At 46.6% G+C, this 21621-nt stretch overlaps 1 protein-coding gene across 2 annotated transcripts in view; it reads left to right on the top strand.

Moving 5' to 3' along the window:
- Positions 1-21621, top strand: part of PKP3 (plakophilin 3) — an 82442-nt gene that overhangs the window by 13874 nt on the left and 46947 nt on the right. The window contains exon 2 of one of the 2 annotated variants that reach the window (XM_056851672.1): positions 13709-13895. The exons of the other annotated variant lie outside the window; for it this stretch is intronic. Coding sequence (XP_056707650.1) covers positions 13709-13895 — 187 coding nt within the window. The remainder of the gene's footprint in view (positions 1-13708; positions 13896-21621) is intronic. 2 annotated transcript variants of the gene reach the window in all.

Here is a 21621-nt window from a genome sequence, read left to right as displayed (position 1 = left end):
TACACCGTCCTATGTTTAAAAAGTGAGGCCGAACCACTGGAGTAGCACTTGCCTTACTAGGGCTCGTAAAACAGCATGCAAGTGGGGGCAATCAATACCTCTGCTATCAACAGAATAACATGTGCTTCAATGCTCCAATTATAGAAGAAAAGATAGGTGGAACAATTAAGTCCACAAACACAACTCTCCTCAGCTGGTACTCATAGGCCACACCCCAGCTCTCTTCCTACAGGGTACTGAACAAATTGTTCTTACCAAACACTTTCCATTATGGAAAATGATAGGGAGGTGTTTACTTCTTCCCCTTTGTTCTCAATACGTGAGGTCGGGGGGGGGGGAGAGAGAGATACCTAATGCAGGGCTCATTCAACAGGGATGCTCACAGGAAATGGATAATTATTTATTTAATATATTTATATCCTCCCTTTTCCCCTTAGATTCAGGGCAACTAACACAATGCAACAAGTTTGTTTCTTTGTTCATTAAAACATTTATATCCCACCTTTCCTCATGGTTCAAGGTGGCTTACAATAAGAGTTTCACAGCATATAGAAACATAGGGCAGGAAGACAGCCAGCTGCTTCAGGGCCAGATGTGACAGCTTCCTCATATCCGCCACAAGGACGCCACGCCCATTTTAAAAGGATTTTGAAATGCCACAAGGGGATGGGGCCCACAGTGCATTGGGCTGAGGTACTCTTGTTCCCCCTATGCCTTCTCAAGTGCCAAATTACTACACACCCACCCACAGCTGTTTTGGTGCTTGAAAAGTTGCAGGGGGGTGTCAAGAGCACCCCAGCCTTCCTAATCAGGATCGGACCCTCGTAGCATTTTTAAATCATTTTAAAACAGGGGTGGCATCCCATTGGAAGACACAAGAAAGCTATCCCATCTAGTTTGGCCGTAATAGAGATCCTGTCTGGGGTCATTAAATTGGTGGATCTAGAGAGATTCAACAAAACAAAGCAGAACTGCAAAACAACATGGGAACATAAGAAAAGCCATGCTGGATCAAACCAAGGTCCATCAAATCCAGCAGTCTATTTACACAGTGGCCAACCAGGGGCCTCTAGGAAGCCCACAAACCAGTAGCCATGAATAATCCCTCTCCACCATGAACATGTCCACTCCCCTCTTAAAGCCTTCCAAGCTGGCAGCCTTCACCACATCCTGGGAGTTCCACAATTTAAGTATGTGTTGTGTGAAGAAATACTTCCTTTTATCTGTTCTGAACAGCTCACCCCAGCTTCAGCAGATGATCCCCTGTTCTAGTATTATGAGAGAGGGAGAAAAGCTTCTCCCTGTCCACTCTTTCCCATGCATAATTTTATAGACCCTCTTCAGCTCACAGCCACAAAGAGACCAAGCAAACAGATTTAGGCAGAGTAGTCTTTGAATGGGGGGACAACAAGTTTTTACTGACCCATTTTAATCCAGCTTCAGGCACAGCTCTGTGGCAGAAATTGTTCTTGTTGCACTGGTAGGCATCTCCAAATACGGTTGGAGAAAGGAAATGTGCTCCTTTTGATTTTGTTAGATCTTTCTGCTGCCTGTGCACTGTAGACAACTCAATATTACTGGAATGTCTTGAAATTGGGAGTTTAAAACAACGTTAAAGCGGTTTCAGACTTTTCTGTTTGGTCATACTGATTGACAAGAAGTGTGAGTATAAGATATATTCTGCAGGGTTTGATCCCTTCATTCATGCTGTTTAAATTATACGTGACACTTTTGAGTGAAATCATGCAAAGCTTTGGAGAGGGGTATCATCTAGGGTTGCCAACCTCCAGGTATCCAGCCGATAGAGATCAGTTCATCTGGAGAAAATGGGCACTTTGGTAATTGGACTCTATGGCACTGAAGTCCTGTCCTTCCCCTCCCCAAACACCACCCTCCTCAGGCTCCATCCCCAAAACCTCCCAACGGTGGCAAAGAGGGACCTGGCAACCCTAGTATCATCAGTTCACTTACTCTTTGAAGACGTTACCAGAGGTAGTGATCATGGTATCTGGAAGATGTGGTCAAGTAACTGAAGGAAAATGAGCTAAGGCTGAATCCAGGTTAGATGGAAGTGATGCTGGCTGGTAGAGACTGCCATGGATTGCCCTACCCACTTTGGATAGCATACAGTGGCATTTCAGTACAATTCTAAGGAGAGTTACTCCAGTCTAAGCCCATTCATTTCAATGGGCTTAGACTGGAGTTACTCTCTTTAGGATTGCACTGTTTGACTACCTCTGTGAAGAACTTAGGCCATTATTAGATCCTGCACTTTTGTTAGAACGTCAAGTAAATCCAGTGGCAAAGAACAATTTCTGTGTTGTTGCAGAAATTATCTCCCTTCTTGAGTTCCAGTGACCTGGTCATGCTTCTGTGACCTCAAGACTGGACTACCGAAATGTGCTCTGTATGGGACTGCCCATAAAGCTACAACTGGTGCAAAATATGGCAACTTGCCTACAATGCAAAGATGGAAGCATATTACTCTTACCTTGAAAAGCCTATATGGGATCCAGAAGCATACTGCTAGCCTGTTCAAGGTGCTGTTTTTGAACTTTAAAACCCTACACAACTGGGACCAGGTGCAGAAAAGAGCAACCAAAATGATTAGGGGACTAGAGCAACTGTCCCATGGGGAGCGGTTAAGACGCTTAGGGCTGTTTAGCTTGGAAAGAAGGCAGCTAAGGGGTGACATGATAGAGGTCTATAAAATTATGCATGGTTTGGAGAGAGTGGACAGGGAGAAGTTTTTCTCCCTCTCCCATAATACTACAACGCGGGGTCATCTGTTGAAGCTGAAGGGTGATAGATTCAAAACAGATAAAAGGAAGTATTTTTTTCACACAACGCATAGTTAAATTGTGGAACTCCCTGCCCCAGGATGTGGTGATGGCTGCCAACTTGGAAGGCTTTAAGAGGGGAGTGGACATGTTCATGGAGGAGAGGGGTATTCATGGCTATTAGTTAAAGTGGATACTAGTCATGCTGCACACCTATTCTCTCTAGTATCACAGGAGAATGCCTATTATATTAGGTGCTGTGGAACACAGGCAGGACGGTGCTGCTGCAGTCATCTTGTTGTGGCTTCCTAGAGGCCCCTGGTTGGCCACTGTGTGAACAGACTGCTGGACTTGATGGGCCTTGGTCTGATCCAGTAGGGCCTTTCTTATGACCAGCTTACCTGAAGGGCTGTGTCACCTTTTATGAGACTGTTCACCACTTCAGATCTTCCCATGGTTGAGTCCATCCTGCAAGCTGTCCAATCAGCCACAGCATGGGCCTGTTTTTGATAGTGGCTCCAGCACTACAGAATGCCCTCTCCAAGGAAGCACAGCAGGTTCCTGTACTGTCTACATAAGGGTTATACTTGTAAAGCCTTGCTTTTTCAGGCATTTGGCAGCTAGTTTATATGGAAGGATTCCCTGGAAGGGAAGTTGTATAGCAATTATTACTTTCTAATTGTCTATTATTAATTATTATTTTAAATTGTTTCCTGCCTACAAGTCAGGCTTCTGTAAGACGCCTTGAGCCACGGTGCTCAGCAGGAAAAACAACATATAAATGTGTTGTTAACTTCTGGTTTTGTAGCTTATATTGGGTATATTGTTTGCAACATTTGTTTTATTTAATAACAGGCTCTGAGCCTGACTCGTTGGGAAGAACGACATAGAAATCAAACAAATAAAGAAGTGGTGCTCAGCCCTCTGGAGTCTTCTAAAACAGTATATAAGTGGCCAGTCAAAAGAGGCAGGGGGTCAGACACCCCCTGACCCTTTAATTTGAGCACCAATGTGCTCTGATTCTCCATCACTCTGCCATGGCAAGGGAGCTGCTGCTAGTACTGAAGCTCTGGAAGCTTCCCCAGAGTGACGTCCATGCAATGCAGATGTGTTGGTATCCTATATTGGCCAGTCAAGGGCTTTGGCATTAATACATGACAGGAGGCAGCTGGCAATACTAACCCACAACCAGAGGTTCATATTAGGGTTGCCAGGTCTGGGTTGGGAAATACCTGGTGATTTTGGAGGTGGAGTCTGAGGAGGGCAAGGTTTGGAGAGGGGAGGGGCTTCAATGCCATAGAGCCGAATGGCCAAAGTGGCCATTTTCTCCAGGGGAACTGATTTCTATCGCCTGGAGATCTCCAGTTGTAATAGCGGGAGATCTCCAGGCACCACCTGGAGGTTGGCAACCCTATCCATCATTGATGGTTGCCTAGCAATCCACCACAAAAGCAGATAGCAGAGAAAGGGAATAAAGCCCTATACAACTGGGACTGCAGGCTTGCGAAAAGCTTCCAAGTAACATGTAACATATTCCTACAATCTCCAGAGCAGAACTGAGTCCAGATAGCAGTACAGATCCTGGAGGCTTAAGACTCACTCTTCAAAAAGCACCCTGTGGCCTGGAGCATCCGTCTACACCCAATCCAAACCCAAGCAGACAGCAGGTGCATTGCTTGACTAGCTAAGCTCTGCCTTAATCCCCTTTCTGTAAAGTTGCCATTCATTACCTGCCTCACTGGTTCCTTCTGAGCATGAACTAGACAAAGATTGCAACACATTTCACATGTTAAAAGTGCTACTAAAATTATTAACAACAACCGGTCCCCAGCACTCATAATACGGATTCAAAATGTCTCCCATCTGCAGCTTCAGTTGCCATCTGTTAGAATTTCTTTGCATTCATGCATGAAGCCGCCTCTACTGATGACGGCTCACAGCTTTTCACTAGAAGCTTTCCTTTCTTGCGTTCCTCACTAATGACAAGGCTGCCTTGATGCTGAGGGTGGGGACAAAAGTGTATTGATGGCACTGCTTTTGTGACTGACCGAGAGAGAGAAATTTGAGCTTAGGGGGAACTAAACCTACAGCAGGTGGAGATGCAAGCAGGTGGATCTTGAGATGCTGCCGCTGGCTTCCGGCTACACAAGCCCTGTTTTGTGTGGGGTCTGCTGCTTTTCTCCATGTTCCAGGGCTATTCCTAGGGCTAGGTGGATCTTGAGATGCTGCCGCTTGAGATGCTAGGTGGATCTTGAGATGCTGCTGCTGGCTTCTGGCTACACAAGCCCTGTTTTGTATGGGGTCTGCTGCTTTTCTCCATGTTCCAGGGCTATTCCTAGGGCTATTCTGACTGATGCGTGAGACACAAATCTTAGCAAAGACGTATTTCATCTGCGGAGCAAGACCAAACTAATCGTACAGACTGCATGTGCATGTCCTTTTACCACCCAGATGTTGGCATTTCGTGGTGTGTGCGGTGCTCCCCTTTATACATACAGGCACACATCTGCAAGGGGCCATTGCTGGACATTTGTCATTGCACAAATGCAGTTTTGGTCTAGTGACATGTTTCCAGAAATTAACACTTTGGATGCACCTCTGTGTACTGTGAGGAAAAACATGCATACAAAAACCGAGTCCTTGCTGACCCAGGGCCTACCATAGAAGGAATTTCAGTCAGAATCAAAGCAACTCACAACACTTATTATGCTAAAACAGTTTAACAATTTTATTAACTAAAACAGTCTTTTTAACAATTTGTTGGAAAATTATGTGGCCACAATTTATATTGGCAACAGCTGCAATAGCCTTGGCGTAGCATGGGGGCAGTAGCCTGTACATCAGCCAGCCCCAATGTGGGTATAAGGGGATGGTGGTACTGGGATTGTCACCTGGACGTTTGCCACTAGGTGATTCCCCCACCACTTGGGGAGAGACCCTTTTGCCCAGCCCAAGCAGGGCATAACCGGCCTAAATCATCTCCCCAAAATCCCTTATTGGGATCCCCCAAGCCAGAGGAAAGGGGCATGCAAGCCGCTTTACCCCATAAAAGACTACAGCCCCATGTCACACTGCCCAAATTGTGACAAGTAAACATTAATACATTTAAACCTAATCAAAGGGAGGGACGGTTGGGACAGAGCCAGAGACGGACTGAGCTTCGGAGGCAAGAAGCCCCCAATTTATCCTCCCAAGGAGGACCAGAGAGAAAACTGGTAAGCTGCAGTACTGCAGTCCAAGCTTCTGCTCACGACCTGAGTTCGATCCCGACAGAAGTCGGTTTCAGGTAGCCGGCTCAAGGTTGACTCAGTCTTCCATCCTTCTGAGGTCGGTGAAATGAGTACCCAGCTTGCTGGGGGTAAAGGGAAGATGACTGGGGAAGGCACTGGCAAACCACCCCATAAACAAAGACTGCCTAGGAAACTTCGGGATGTGACATCACCCCATGGGTCAGGAATGACCCCGTGCTTGCACAGGGGACCTTTACCTTTACCTTTTTATCATTAGTAGAGTTGCCACCTCCAGGTCTGGAAATACCTGTGGGGGGTGGAGCCTAGTAAAGATGGAGTATTGGGAGGGGAGGGACTTCAATGTGGTATAATGACATACAGTCCACCTTCCAAAGTGGCCATTTCCTCCAGGTGACCTGATTTCTGTCGCTTGGAGATCAGTTGTAATAGCGGGAGATCTCCAGATCACCACCTGGCAACCCTAACCATAAGCAATGCCGCAACAGTAAACATATCTGGGCAAACAGCAAAGGTTGCAAAAAAATAATCACACTTGGTATCAGGCATTAGAGCTGCCAATATTCAGAAAGCACAAATCTGGCAAGAAGCAGAAGTGGGATCACCTATTCGCGTGGGTCCAGAGGAGTCAAAAAGCAGAGTTGTCAGAAAACACTCTGTTCCCCTAAGGTGCACAGGCTATTTCACATGCTCACAAGCCCCACCAAAGAATACACCCATGCATAATAACAGGCCAACACAAATAAATCAACCACAATCCAGATTCCTATTCTGCCACAAGCACAAAGCAAGAACAAAACATAACTCAAGCAGGTGTAAGCACTGTAGTTTGCAGGTTTAATTACCTATATGACAAACATACATGCAGCATATTATAACACATTCTGGAAAACAATTCATTCATTGTACAGACAGGAAACCCTGAGCTCAGGAGTCTCTAATTCAAAAAGACAATCCATAGCACAGATTCAAATCCCTCGCGGAGCAAAGCTCTCAATAAAGGGAGCTGTGCTGCAGGGTAATCACTGAATCAGTGACAAAGTATTCAAAATGCCCGCAAAGCAGCAGACCATTCAACAAAATAAGAAAAACCGAAGAAAAAGCCAAGCAGATGCACACAGGGTCCTCTCCTGTGAGCCTGACAGTTTTGATTGTTCTGGCAAGAGGGATGCGTGTAGGGTTGCCAACTCTGGATTGAGAAACACCTGGAGATTTTTGGGACGGAGCCTCAGGAGGATGGGGTTTGGGGAGGGACTTCAATAGGGTATGGTGCCATACAGTCCACCTTCCAAAGCGGCCATTTTCTCCAGGTGAACTGATCTCTGTTGGCTGGAGATCAGTTGTAATAGCAGGAGATCTCCAGCTAGTACCTGAAGAAGGGCAACCCTAGTTGTGTGGCTTGCTGCACTGCTTTAAAGCGTCCTGGTGAAGGCAAGGAGGACAAACTAGCCAGCCAGGAGGAGACTTCCTCATGCAAACTCAAAACTTCCCAGTAGGTGGCAGGTATAGGAAGCCACCTTGGCCAGCCAATTTCTGGCTAGATGGCAACTCTGCCAAGCGTAGGGTACGGGGAAGGATGTCCCATAACTGAGGTACTACAAAAAGAAGCCCCCCCCCAATCCAAGAGGTCATTTACCTTGTTTCTAAAAATAGGAGCACACTGAGCAAGACCTCAGATGAAGAACAAAGTGAGAAAGCAGGTTCACACTAGAGAAGGTAGTCCTTTAATATATCTGCTTGGAGAGTAGACCTGTCTTGCTGCCCATGGGGGGCTCCTTTAAATGCACTGCTCAAGCTGATTACATGTCAGCTAAACCTTCTCTCTCCATTGTTAGAGAACTGATACCAGTAAACTCCCCAGAGTGGTTGCCATAATAGACATCTGTATCTGGCCTCTGGTATAAAGCAAAGTGATTATGGAGAAGGCGCAGCCTTTATTATGGAGAAGGCGGACTTTTTGAAATGCAGATTTTCATGCATGGAGATGCATCCAAAATCCCTTCTGCATCTGGTCACTCTAGACTTAGTCATAGCAATTGCAGTTTTCTGTCAACCATTGTAGGCTTCTAGCCATATCAGCAAAGATGGTCCATGTACGCTGGAACTATACACTGAACTCAGCCCAGATTTGTGTTTGGCACTCCAGTGGAAAAAGTTGTCCAAATTTTCACCTGCAGGAAGGCACCTCTGCCAGGAGAGAAGCGTTTCCACTGGTTGTTCTGTCTTACGGCAAAGCTGGACCTCACCCCTTGGACTGTTCCTGGGAGGGTCCCTGCCCCCCCTCCCAGGGGCAATGTTTGTGAGAACATTTGCAAGAGGGGAGACAGGAAAGTTCCATCCAGCTGAGCTCTTCTCACCGGAGTTTGGATCCAACTCTCACTTTTCAGGAAATTTCCATATACATAACTTATACATAACTTATTCTGGAGATAGTGGGGTCAGATTTGTATTTTTTGTTTTGTTTTTGGTGCTTTATAATAGAAATGCAGTACGGGAGCACACAAACACCCATACACATACCAATCACTTCGTTATGCTACTTCTTCCTCCTCCTCTCCCACAAAAAAATTAAATTGGCTATGCTGAATTTGTTTATGAGTAGAAGATGGAGGGGAAACAGCTAGGAAAAGGACGCTTCTTTCACAGACTGGTTGAGCCTCACTGACAAGTAGGGTTGCCAACCCCCAGGTAATGCAATATAATAAACAACAATAGGCTCAATTTATATCAAACAGTATCAAGTGTATATTATTCAAAAAACATCTAACAACCATCCACAGACAAGGACTATGCAAACAAACATATAATCAAGCAACGGTGCTGAACAATGATTGTGTACTATGTACAATATATACAAGAAAAAGTCACCACCAGATAGGTGCTAGTAAAGTTCATCAAGCTTTCCAGCAAAAAATTACTTGTCTTGTTCGTAGACTCAATATTAAGCACCAAGATTCTTCCATTTCTTGAAGTTCCCTTAAAAGGGTAATGCCAAATGTCTGGTGGGGACCACAAGTAAATCACTGATGTTCAGAACTGGGTTGCCAACCTCCAGGTAATACCAGATCTCCTGCTATTACAACTGATCTCCAGCCGATAGAGATCAGTTCACCTGGAGAAAATGGCCGCTTTGGCAATTGGACTCTATGGCATTGAAGTCCCTCCCCTCCCAAACCCTGCCCTCCTTAGGCTCCACCCTAAAAATATCCCACCCATAGCAAAGATAGCAACCCTACTGACAAGGCACTTCCAGCTGGATGGAGGTCTTGTGAGTTTCAAGTGTGATGATTTAGCACCTGCAACCCACACAGTCCCCATGTTGATCCACATACTGTTTGTTGGTAGTCCCAATGGACTAGTACAATCAGCAAAAACGACAGAGCCCAAATCAGCCCCTGTATCACCACTCTAGTTGATTCTTCTTTATCTGAGTTACATTTTTCATGATTTCCTCTTTGCTTCCACAGCCACTAGCATCTGCATGAAGCCTAACATTCACATCAAAAAACCAGGAAGCGGAATGGTAGTGACTGAATACATTGTGGGCCATGCCCACAACACCCACTCATGTGTTTTCTAATGACATATTATGCAAAAATGACCCAATGTAGACATCTTAATAGCTTTTCATTTTGCAATCCATTAATTTTGCATTTTCAAGAGGCTTAGGACATAAAGGTTAAAACCTCAATTGTCTTAGCACAGCTGAGGTTTTTCATGTCAATCTTGTTTCTCCTCTATAACCAGCCCAAGAAACACATGTATATACAACCTCATTACTACGTGAGGCAGACGTCTGCCCCCTTCTGGTAATTTTTCTTTTCCCCGGTCTCCCCATGCTTCCTGCTACCACCTGCATAAAAGGATCAAGGGGGCAGCAATATGGGTGATGGCACCAGCAAAGGAATGAGGTGCTCCCGACTTAAAGGTTGCTATCCAATGTGGGAGCTTCACTGGACCTCATGGCTGGTGCAGTTATTCAATATCCACATCTATCACTCCGCTACCGCCTATAAATTAAAGGAAAAAGTAAAGGCTTCTCCAGACAGAAGCTTCCCAGTTGGCTTTAGTTACAGCCCATTTCTGAGCTGCGCTGGCGGCCTGCACCAAAGTTTTCAGGAGGCCGGCGAAGGCCCACACCGGCGCAAGGGCCCACAGCACTGGCGTCAGGGAGGCGCACACCGGTGTTTGCGGCTTAGCTCTGGCGTACAGGGCCGGATGCCAAAAGGCCGCGGCGGTGACCCGGGAGGTGTTCCCGGGGCATAACGGTGTCCCGGGAGGCATTCCAGGGGCGTAACGGCATCCCGGGAGGCGTTCCCAGGGCATTATGGTGCCAACCAGGGGACGGGGCCACCAGTATGTGGCCTCCTGAGTCGTTTCGGCTTGGGAATGCCCCCTTCCCCCCCCCCAAGATACGCCATCTTTTAGGGGGCGTATCTCCCGTGCAACCCTCATAGGGCTTTTTGCACTGGGCGGAGGTTTCGGCCACTGCGTTGCCTCCTAAGCCCAGCCCAGGCATTCCAGTCAGGAATGCGCTGTGAGTGTTGCAGCATGAAGCTAGAAGTGGTCAGAGGGGGTGAGGTACCACGAGAAGGGCTCTCCTTTTGAACGGTGACACCTGCATTGATCCCACAAGACCCTGCTACATGGACCCCAAAAAATCAGTACAGGAATCTCCACAATATCCACATGGCTTGTGTGTCAGGAACACCAAATCAGCATGTAACACCCCCCCCAAAAAAGTCGTGTCTTCTGGAAGCAGCCTAACCATTAGATTTTGAGCTAAATAAGGGCAACCGCATTGATGCAAAACGTATTTATGGTACAGCTACAACAGAGGTAATTTCTATTCGGAGGTACCTGCTGCCGCTCCAATCTAGATTTTAAAATGAGACATGAGAAAAATGACATCATAGGATTCTCTTAGCAATAATTCATCTGAGGAGGGGAAAGGGCCACTCTTCCCTCAAGGCTTTTACAGCACAAAGGGTCCGAATAATCTAGACTCAGCCAGAGTTTGCATTGATAAAATTAATAATCATCTTGGCCAGCCAACATAAAGAAAAATAAATAATACACTTCCCCCAGACCCCTAGCACATCTTTGGGGAATTATTATTGTTTAAAATGAATGGGGATACCAATTACAATGAACTGTGTTAAGCAGACACAAAGGCAGGTTAAATTTAAGTACATGCCTGGGAATTGGGGTTGCCAGGTCCCTCTTTGCCACCAGTGGGAGATTTTTGGGGTGGAGCCTGAGGAGGGAGGTGTTTGGGGAGGGACTTCAATGCCATAGAGTCCAGTTGCCAAAGCGGACGTTTTTTTCCAGGTGAATTGATCTCTATCGGCTGGAGATCAGTTGTAGTAGCAGGAGATCTCCAGCTAGTACCTGGAGGTTGGTAACCCTACTGGGAATTGCTGCATGCTAAGGTTTGCTCTGCTTCTGATTCATAGCTTCACTTTACAGTTTCCCCCCAGTTAACAGAGGGTCACTCTCTCTTAATGAGGTCTTCTACATTTGGGAGTACCTTTTTAACCTGGGGAATTTATTCATACTTTAGCCACAATGTTGAATTGCTAGATACTCAGCATCACCTGTGCTGTTCAGAATTTGAAAGCCAAGCTGGGTTAGACCCAGGCCAGTCATTTTTGTGACCTAGGCAAGGCTAACTACTTGTGTCGTCGTCGTCCCCCCACATTGCTAACCAATTTTCAAAAACCGATGTCTTGTAGAAAAAATAAAATAAAAGAACAAAACATTTTATAAGACATAATTAATTATATTCCCTAGCACTTGGGGTACTTACCTTAAAATAAAAAAAATATAAATTGTCAGTTGCATTTTTTCAGGCCAGTCCTGGGCCCCTCTCAGGCCAGTCCTGGGCCCCTCTGAGGTCTGTGCCCTAGGCCACCGCCAGCACCGGCCCTGGCTAGACCTGGCTATTACTAGGATTAATGCTGCACCCTCCAGAAAGTCTTTCAACTGGACATCTGAGGGTGCTCCGGAAATGCTAGTTAATTATTAAGTTGGTTAGCGAAGGCCATCTAAGGGGAACCCATCTTTATGGAGAGACGTGTGCCTTGATTATTGTCCCTTGAAAACCTCGGGCAGGAATATTTACCAGAAGAAATATACTTTTCCCCTAGAGGTGGGTAAGCCAGTTTAGCACTCTGCAGCAGAGAGTGGAGGGTGTGATTCTCTTAGCGGCTTGGGTTGTTGTCGTATTCCAAAATCCCACTGTGCCTGGTAACCAAAAGTGGCTTTGGCATCTACGCCACAAATTTTAACGGCTGAAACAATAATCCCACAACTGAAAAGCTGCTGAAACCCACAAGTCTGAAGGAAAATAACAAGCACTGGTGGCTACTGGAAACATCAATAAGACTTTTTATAATTCAGTCATAAAAATCAAACCTTACACAGTGAAACAGAAGCAAACAATTATAGCACGAGGGACGATTTTTGAAATGTTATCATAGCACGAGGGACGATTTTTGAATGGAAACCCACGAGTCTAGCTAGCCTGCTCTAAAAACTACACCGCTGCTTTTGTAAACAACACCCCCGGGATGCTTCTGTAGAAGAAAAGGGTTGCTGGGTGAAAGGATAACAGGTTGCCCTAACTTCCACCCTCTCCAAGCATGCCTAAAGTCCCGCGCTTTGCTGTATTTTGCAAAGAAGCTAGCCAGGGGTTCTAGTTGAGGAGAGTGGTGAGATCCTGGACTTTGGCCTGGCTTTGCTCGAGCGCCTCGGCGCCTGTGAAAGCCCAGCATTTGGAATATGTGCGGGGTTAGTATTTCCCAAGAAGGGAGGGAGCCCAACGAGGTTCCGCCGAGGCGGGACGGTTACTCTGGAGCTCCCAAAGAGTTGCAGGGACTGCACGCCTGCTTCTCTCTCTCTCTCTCTCTCTCTCATCTTTTAAAAGTAGAGTCTGCCAAAAGCTGGCCAGAACCTAAGAAGCCCGACTGGCCGGACAGGATCATTTTGCAGCGTCAAGCTTTTCTCGCAAGCCCAGGACGAGGGGAAGGCGCCACACCCCACACGACGCCCATCCCCAACCCTGCAGGCACCGCACCCAGAACCGCTCCTGCTAGTTTGTGCAGCTGGGGGTGGATGGGATGGGCCAGGGCAGGGCAGGGCTAGTCCTCGCATCTTTGCATCCCTGGAATTCCACCTTTAGAGTCCCTGCTTGGCAGGAGCCTCACCTGCTTAAGGTGGAACTGGCTGACCTGCACTGCCTGAAAGCCTGCCTCTGTGCTGATGTCAGTGGCTAGGGAGAGGAGGTGTGACCATGTGTGTGTTGTGATACGGCCCAGAGGAGAAAGTCCTGTCCCGGGAAAGGAACTGCGTGGAGAAGGACAGGCATGGTGTGGGTTGGTGTGGAGGCGCAGGTGTCCCTTGAGCAGAGAAGCTCTTTTTGACTAAGCAGAGGGAGGGCCGGCCTGACGCCTGGACTCACCTGTGAATAAGCAGCCAACTTTCTGGAGTGCCAACCTGCCGCTCAGGTTACCTGGCCGCAGAGGAGTGCGCAGCGAAGGGCTGTAGGAAGCCACAGAGGGACTGACCCCTTGCCCACACAAGGCCTCAGGGTCACCCCCGGGAGGAGCCAGGCTGCTTTCATGTCCACCTCGCCGAGCTGCCATGCAGGAAAGTAATTTCTTCTTGTCGGCCCTACAGCCGGAGGATGGCGTGTGCTCCTTGGCACTGCCCTCGGACCAGCAGCTGGACAGGAAGAGCAAGGAGACGCAGGACACCGAGGGGCTCAAGAACGCCCGGGTGCAGGAGCAGGTCCGCATGAGGATGCTGCAGAAGAGCCACTCGGCCCCCAGGGCGAACGGAGCTGGGCCTGACTACGAGCCGAAAGGTAGGCCCTGGGCTGGACGAGTGGCGAGGCTGGGGGTGGGCCTCCTACGAGCGTATGGGGCATCACTTGGTGGAGCGTGGTTGTGTGCGCGTTGGCCTTTATGTGTGTTTATTAAGGGCCGTCAAGTCGCTTCCAATTTATGGTGACCCTGTAAATCACTGGTTCCCAACCGGGGGTCCGTGGACCCCCAGGGGTCCGCAAGGACTAAATTAAAGTCCGCGAAACAAAGTGATAAACCCATAACAAATTAATATTTTCAATTAAAAGTTCTCTATCATAAAAATATATATTCAAATATTATTCCAAGTTTAATGTTGAACGAACAGTGATGATTAAAGTTTACTTTCAAATTCTCGGAATTTTTATTCTGAACCTTGGGGTCCCTGCACCGAACAAAAAAGCCCTAGTGGTCCCTGGTCAAAAAAAGGTTGGGGACCACTGCTATAAATTAACAACCTCCAAAATATCCTATTGTTAACAGCCTTGCTCAGGTCTTGCAAACTGAGGGCCGTGGACTCCTCGGTTGAGTTAATCCATCTCATGTTGGTTCTTCCTCTTTTTCTGCTGCCTTTAACTTTTCCTAGCGTTATTGTCTTTTCCAGCAACTTTTTGTCTTCTCATAATGTGGCTAAAGTATGATAGCCTCAGTTCAGTAACTTTAGCTTCAAGGTAGAGTGCAGGCCTGGTTTGATCTAGAACCGTCCTGATATGACTTTTTGATGGTCCACGGTATCTGTAAAACTCTCCTCCAACACCACATTTCAAATGAGTCAACTTCCTGTCAGCTTTCCTCGCTGTGCAACTTTCACACCCATACATAGTAATAGGGAATACTATCGCATGAATTACTTTTGTCTTGGTCACGCGTCCTTACCCTTAAGAATATTGTCTAGCTCCTCCATGGCTGCCCTTGGAGAGCCAGCGTGGTGTAGTGGTTAAGAGCAGTGGTTTGGAGCGATGGCGTCTGATCTGGAGAACCGGGTTTGATTCCCCACTCCTACACGTGAGCGGCTGAGGCTAATCTGGTGAACTGGATTTGTTTCCCCGCTCCTGCACACAAAGCCAGCTGGGTGACCTTGGGCAAGTTACAGCTCTGTTAGAGCTCCTCAGCCCCACCTACCTCACAGGGTGTCTGTTGTGGGGAGGGGAAGGGAAGGTGATTGTAAGCCGGTTTGAGTCTCCCTTAAGTGGTAGAGAAAGTCGGCATATAAAAACCAACTCTTCTTCTTCTTTAATTCAAAGTGCTTCTCAAACTGCTCAGTAAGATAAATCAGCATTTGTAGCCCCAGCTCAAAGCTGCTATGAGACGCTAGCTTTCACTATTGAACTCTCCTACCTCTTTCCCTGCTGTGCCTTAGTTTTCCTGATACGTAAAATGGGGATGACCAGCTACCCAGCACAGTATAGATACACTAATCTACTGGCCTGTAAAACAGGCACAGAGAAGGAAAGGTGCCGTGGAGGAGTTAGCGCAGCTGTTATGCTCTGAATGCTGCTTCCAGGAATATACGGTGTGGGGGTGACTGGTTTAGTCGGTGCTATAAGTTCATTCCAACTACATTGTTGTGTTCCGTACAAAAGGTGAAGCCGTCACCAACAGGTTTGTTAGTAATGATGGGGTTGTTTCCCGGGATCTCTAGGAAGCTGGCTTGTCCATTCAAAGATTTATCCTGGGCCCCAAAGACATTCAAAGATTAATCTAAAATTGAAGCAAAAAAGCAAAACGATGTCTTGTAGGCCCCTTAAAGGCAAGACAGATTTATCGTAACATAAACTATCATGGGCTAGAGCCCAACAACGGATGGAGTGAATCTTTTATTTATATATACACACACACACTGGGGGAAGGGTCTGTGGTCTATGACATGGTCTATGGTCTACGACATTTCTATAGGAAAGTCTAAGGCATAAAAGATAAGCACCGATGATGATATGCTATCTGAGGATGACTAATTGAGTTTGGAGGTGAATTCTGTCTGCTGATTAGTCTCTTTGTCTGGAAGAATGTCTTACTCTGCAAGTTTAATCAGATACAGAAACCCCCACCCCATAACTACTCCAAGCATCTACACATACTTATTATGGAAGGGCTTTGGCTATGGCTTTGCCCTCTTCTGCTCTGTATAAGATGGTCAAGTTCTCTTGCACCTACATTACGCTTGTTATACCAACCTAGTTTGGACTGCCACTCCCCGGCTTGGGGGGAGGCGGCTCTAGTTGGAACAATTTGAACATTTATTTCTCTTTGTTTTGAATTAGCTTTTCCTGAGGGAACAAAGCCACATTTACCACTCCCAAGCTACCATCCTGTCCCTTTTGTGCAATGTGTGGCCCTCTACCATAGTAGCTGGTTAGATTTTTTCCTCCACACCATATCCATATGGCTTGCACAACCCGCTGAATGGGCAGAAGTACTGCTTTAATATGGTCTAGTCATTGCTACCATGTGCCATCTGCTTGGGAGTGATTACAGTATAGCGCTGTGACCCTTGAACTCATAAGGGTTTTCTTCTTAGTAAACATACTTAGGATTAGATGTACTCAGAAATAAATCCAATAGGAGTTACTCTCAGGTAAGTGTGCATAACAATTATCTGTGACAGCCCAGTGAATCTGGAGACTGTGCAGGGAAGGGACTTGAACCTGTACTTTCTAGGCCCTTACTCATCACTACTTGTCTCCTTCCAAAGCTAGTAACTTTCGGATGGGGCACAGCACAGCCTAGTAATTAGAATCTGAATAATTGTGACTGGAACCTTCTAGAAAATTGGGAGGATTTAAAGACTGTAAATCTGTTGAACAGGGGTGTCACCTGAGTTTCCCCAGCAGTGAGCCTTATAAGTCACCTTATGGTAGGGTTGCCAACCTCCAGGTGGTGGCTGGAGATCTCCCACTATTACAACTGATCTCCAGCCGATAGAGATCAGTTCAATTGGAGAAAATGGCTGCTTTGGTAGTTGGACTCTATGGCATTGAAGCCCCTCCCCTCTCCAAACCCTGCCCTCCTTAGGCTCCACCCCCAGAATCTCCAGGTATTTCCCAATCTGGAGCTGGCAATCCTACTTTATGGGCTGGCATTCAACTCATGTAGCTTTCTCCTGAATGGTAATGCTGTGGTGGTGAAAGGTGAATCTGTTGAATTACCGATTAGCCGCAACTTTTAAAGGAACAGAGCCTAGGTTGGGGAAGGAAAGTAGCATCCCTAGAGCCAAGTGTGTTCCTATTAGTGTGGAAGTCGGGCTTACCTGGGTTGCATTGCCCCTACTTGTTTTGGGCTCTGTGTTTGGAGGCCTAGATTGTAATACACAGATTAGGAAAGGCTGCTTGTAATTTATAACCCACCTGTCACGGTGGAACTATTCCAATCACGTAAGCGCCCTGTCACCAAAACTAGGGCAAGCTTCCAGTACTGAATGGGAAGCTTGGTAGTTGCCTCACTGGGATACTGGCTGCACAGAAGGGACTGAATGGCCAAAAAACCTGGGGCTAGTTTAGGGTTCACCCCACACACACACACACCCAAAGAACCCCAGAAACGCAGCCTTAACTGCCCTGATGTATTTGATCAGTCGAAAACAATTCCTGATTCATCTTTTAGTGCTGCTATTTAGCCTCTTAATATTGAAGGTATCCACCCAAGGAGCTAGGTTAAAGTTGACATCTTCTATCAGGATGTGATGAATCAGCGGTGCTGTACTCTCCAACCTTCACAATGCTGTGGAGAAATTCATGGGGCAGCCCAGGCCTTGGTTTGCATTTGTGCTGTCCCAATGTCTTCTCAGTTATGACCCATTTCAAGTCTCTCTTTGGTGTTTCTCAACCTGTAAATGAGAACCATATCATTCCATGAAATCTAGGCTCAGTGGCATCTAGCTCTGTGTCTTCACAAAACTGAAATTTCTGGATGGCTACAGATCCATGGCACTGGGTTGTGTCAACGTTTATCCTTTGAACTGCACTGAATTAATGCCTTATCACCAGAGGGTAGGCAGCACCTGCAGCTCACTTTCTTTGCGACTGTACCCTCCCTTTGATCTATCAGTCTGAATCTAATTATAGAGTCTAATCCCCCACCCTGCCCTGGTATGTCTGTCCTGTCCCTTGAGGTCCTGTCCAATAGTCTGACAGGAGAATGCTGGAGCTGCTGAAAAAGGGGAAGAAAGGGTGGGCAACCAGCAAGGAGTCCCAGTTCCTGCTCATAACATCAACATTATGCGTGCCTTAAATAGCATGTTTAAAAGAAACAGGCTTAAATTTCTGTTTATCCATGGATTCTCAGAGTCAGTTGGACTGGTCAGTTTAATTCTGAGTCATAGATTTGCAAAGGGCCTCCTGAGTAATGTAGCCCAACCAACCCCCATCAACAGAATTGAGCGGGGGCAGAGGAGACGAGGATGATCCGGGGCCTGGAGAACAAGCCCTATGAGGAAAGGCTGAGGGAGTTGGGAATGTTTAGTCTGGAGAAGAGGAGGTTGAGGGGGGATATGATTGCTCTCTTTAAGTATTTGAAGGGCTGTCACTTAGAGGAGGGCAGGGAGCTGTTCCTGTTGGCAGCAGAGGATAGGACTCTCAATAATGGGTTTAAATTGCGGGAGGAAAGGTTGGATATTAGGGGAAATTTTTTTACAATAAGAGTTGTTCGACAGTAGAATCGGCTACCAAGGGAAGTGGTGATCTTCCCCCTCACTGGCAGTTTTTAAGCAGATGCTGGACAATCACTTGTCAGGGATGCTCTAGGCTGATCCTGCATTAAGCAGGGGGTTGGACTAGATGCCCTGTATGGCCCCTTCCAACTTTATGATTCTGTTAGGATTTCCTGGCTTTGTGTAAGGTTAAGTACAATCCTAAACACACCATGAACTTCAGTGGAGTCAGAAGAATGCAACTCTACTTAGGATTGTGTTGTCACTTTTACTGAACAAACCATGTGACTTTAAAAAGTCGTGTGAAAAGGAAGGAATTGAATACATGGAGCTTTCTCAGTGAGGCAGAAAGTCAATTCAGACCAACGTTAGTACTTCCCAGTGGTCGGAGAATTGTGCAGTATCTTCTCAGAGCAGAAGCTCTTTATTCGTTTACAGAGCTTTGTATGGCATGAATATGATTGACTCTGACTGGTTTTATAGCAGGAGAAGGCTGCAGTTCTAAGCATACATCCCTAGAAGTAAGTCCCATTGAAATCAGCAAGACATAAATCTGACTTGAATCGTATGGTTAGAATAATGTTGTAAGGCTGCAAACATTATCATGCACAATGTGGAAGTCTGAAATTCTACATAAATTTTTCTGTCCTGGTTTGGGGAAACAGGAGTTAGGGAGAGGTGGGACCTACCTTACAGAAACAAACCATACGCTGTAGGCATATGTTAGTGGATCTGTTCAGACAACCTGATTGCGTTGACTGAAAGAGCTTGCCGGAGTGTTGGAGATGTGTCTCTTGCCCTCCTTCTCCTCCATTAATTATAACATCTAGCCCTAGACGAAAGTACCGTTCAAGTATACTGAATGCACATGGAGCAGAGCTCGGGGGGTTCCTGCGGCAGACCTCATCCCGTGGGGAGGGGAACAAAGGCAGGAAACTGAGAGGAGAGGGTGGGATGGAAAGGAATAGAGAGGCCGGTAATGCGAGGATGTGTGAGTTATTCATAATGATCAAACTGGGCCTAGGAAAATGCTGTGGGCATGACCTGCCCTAATTCTGCCCCAGTGTTCAAACACAGCAGCCCTGTCATTCACGATGGCATTTTCCTTACGATTCACATACGCCTGTGGCTAGCTCATAACCCAGCACAGTTTTAGAACTGGATAATAAAGAAATGTTAATACTGTACGCTTCCTTTCTTACCACCTCGCCCTTTCCTCAGCAGTCTTCAGATCCTAGTCATGCCAAAGTAAGCTTGAATTCCTTTTTTTTAAAATGCTTTGAGGTAGGATTATTATTATCCTCCTGCCGTGATTCTTTTCCCACCCTGCTGTCTTATGTGCGTGCCTGCCTTCCTACAGCCTGGCCTCACCCTCTTCATGGGGATCATTATTTTTCAGGCATTTGGGAAAAAAACTGTCAGCCTCTTGTGCTGTTCACCTCTTTTTTCTTCTTCTTCTTCTTTTTTTTTGTAGTGCCTTTTAACGAGATCTTGGTGGGGGGGCTCTTCTCTTTCCCTCCTTTAAAGTCTCTGACTCCAAAGTCGGTGACCAATTCTGCCTCCAGGCCTTGTGCCCCAGAAATCTCCGAGGCTGTGGCCTCTTCCTTGGTTTTGCTGACGTCAGAATCTATTGAGAAAAGAAGGGCAGGGAGGTCAGAGAATCATTCAAGCACTGCAGAGAAGGGGTCTGCAAAGAGGAAGTTTTTATAAGGATACGTCTTTGGTGCTGGGAAGCTGCACAACATCAAGGTCATTGAATGGGGAAAGCAGGAGATGGCTCCACAGCTCATAATGCTGTTAGCTACCCGATGCATCTGGTCCAACCACAAAGAAAGTAGGACTGCTGGGTCTGCAATTGTCTTTATTGTCCTGCATTCCTTCTGCGACCACGATGCAGCCCACAGGTGCCAGTTTTTGGTTTTGTTTTCAAATTTATAGCCCGCCCTCGTCCCCAGCAAGCCAGGCTCAGGGCGGGTAACAACAATTAAAATATAATAAATATATTATAATAAATATAATAAATATAATAAATAAAATATATAAAATACATAAAATCATCAACATAATTAAAACCATCATCTCAATGAATCACATTACACAGATGGCCATAAATGTACCTAGGTGCCACAGCTCAATAGACTATCAGCAGTTCAGCCCCCCACAGATTTCAAGAGTGGGGGGCGGGATAGGGAGGCCAGTAAAGATGGATCCTCTTACGGCTGTCCTCAGATATAGGCCTGGCGGAATAGCTCCATTTTGCAGGCCCTGCTGAACTTAAGATCCCGCAAGGCCCTGGTGTCACCAGGAAGACTATTCCACCAGGCTTTTTCAGCCCCGGCCCTTGCTGAGGACAGCTGCACTTTCTTCGGGCCAAGGACCACCAGCAGATTCCTGTTAGTAGAGCGTAAGGCTCTCTGGGGGGGCATACCTGTCTGGGTTTTTGCCCAAATGTGATGTTGGCATGTAGCCCGATACCATGTCTGCCCCCTTCCTCGCCCCCCAAGCTCCTGGGGATTCCGGACCACTGCCTGGCATCCTTAACTTCCAGTGATCAGGCAGAAAAGGTCCAAGTCTCTGCCCGGGCTCCCTCTTGCTTTTCAGATTGACCTGAATCAGGCTGTTGCCATTCTGTACGTTTTTGTTAGTAGTTCCATTGTGCCAGCTTCCTCGAGGGCTCAGTGCTTTACAGTGCTCTTTGGAATAGTTTGCTGGAGGAGGCCTGGTTTTCCCTTTCCTTCTGCCATTCCAGTGAGTGTGTGGAATGCTTGTTTTTCAAAGGGCATTTGGGCCAAAGTTCAGCAAGCAAGCTTGTATTTCTTTGCTGGTATTTGCTGGGTTCTGGTCTGTGAACTTTAGATTTATTCTTGATCTTGAACTTTTGATTACTTGTTCGTTAGCTGTTTTGAACAAATTCAGGAAAAATGAATTTTAAAAAAGCATTCCTTTCAAACTGTTTTACCTGCCTATTTTTCACCTTTTCTCTCTTAGGTCGTTTATGCATGGGAGTTTTACCTGAGGTTCGTTGCTCGCTGGATCCACACTTTCCTTTTGGGGGTCTATGCACCAGCAGTCTCCAAGCTCAA

This window comes from Euleptes europaea, chromosome 6 (genome assembly GCF_029931775.1).
Source record: "Euleptes europaea isolate rEulEur1 chromosome 6, rEulEur1.hap1, whole genome shotgun sequence".
NCBI lineage: Eukaryota > Metazoa > Chordata > Lepidosauria > Squamata > Sphaerodactylidae > Euleptes > Euleptes europaea.
The sequence above is the reverse complement of the archived record's forward strand: the minus strand, read 5'-3'. Positions and strand labels throughout refer to the sequence as shown.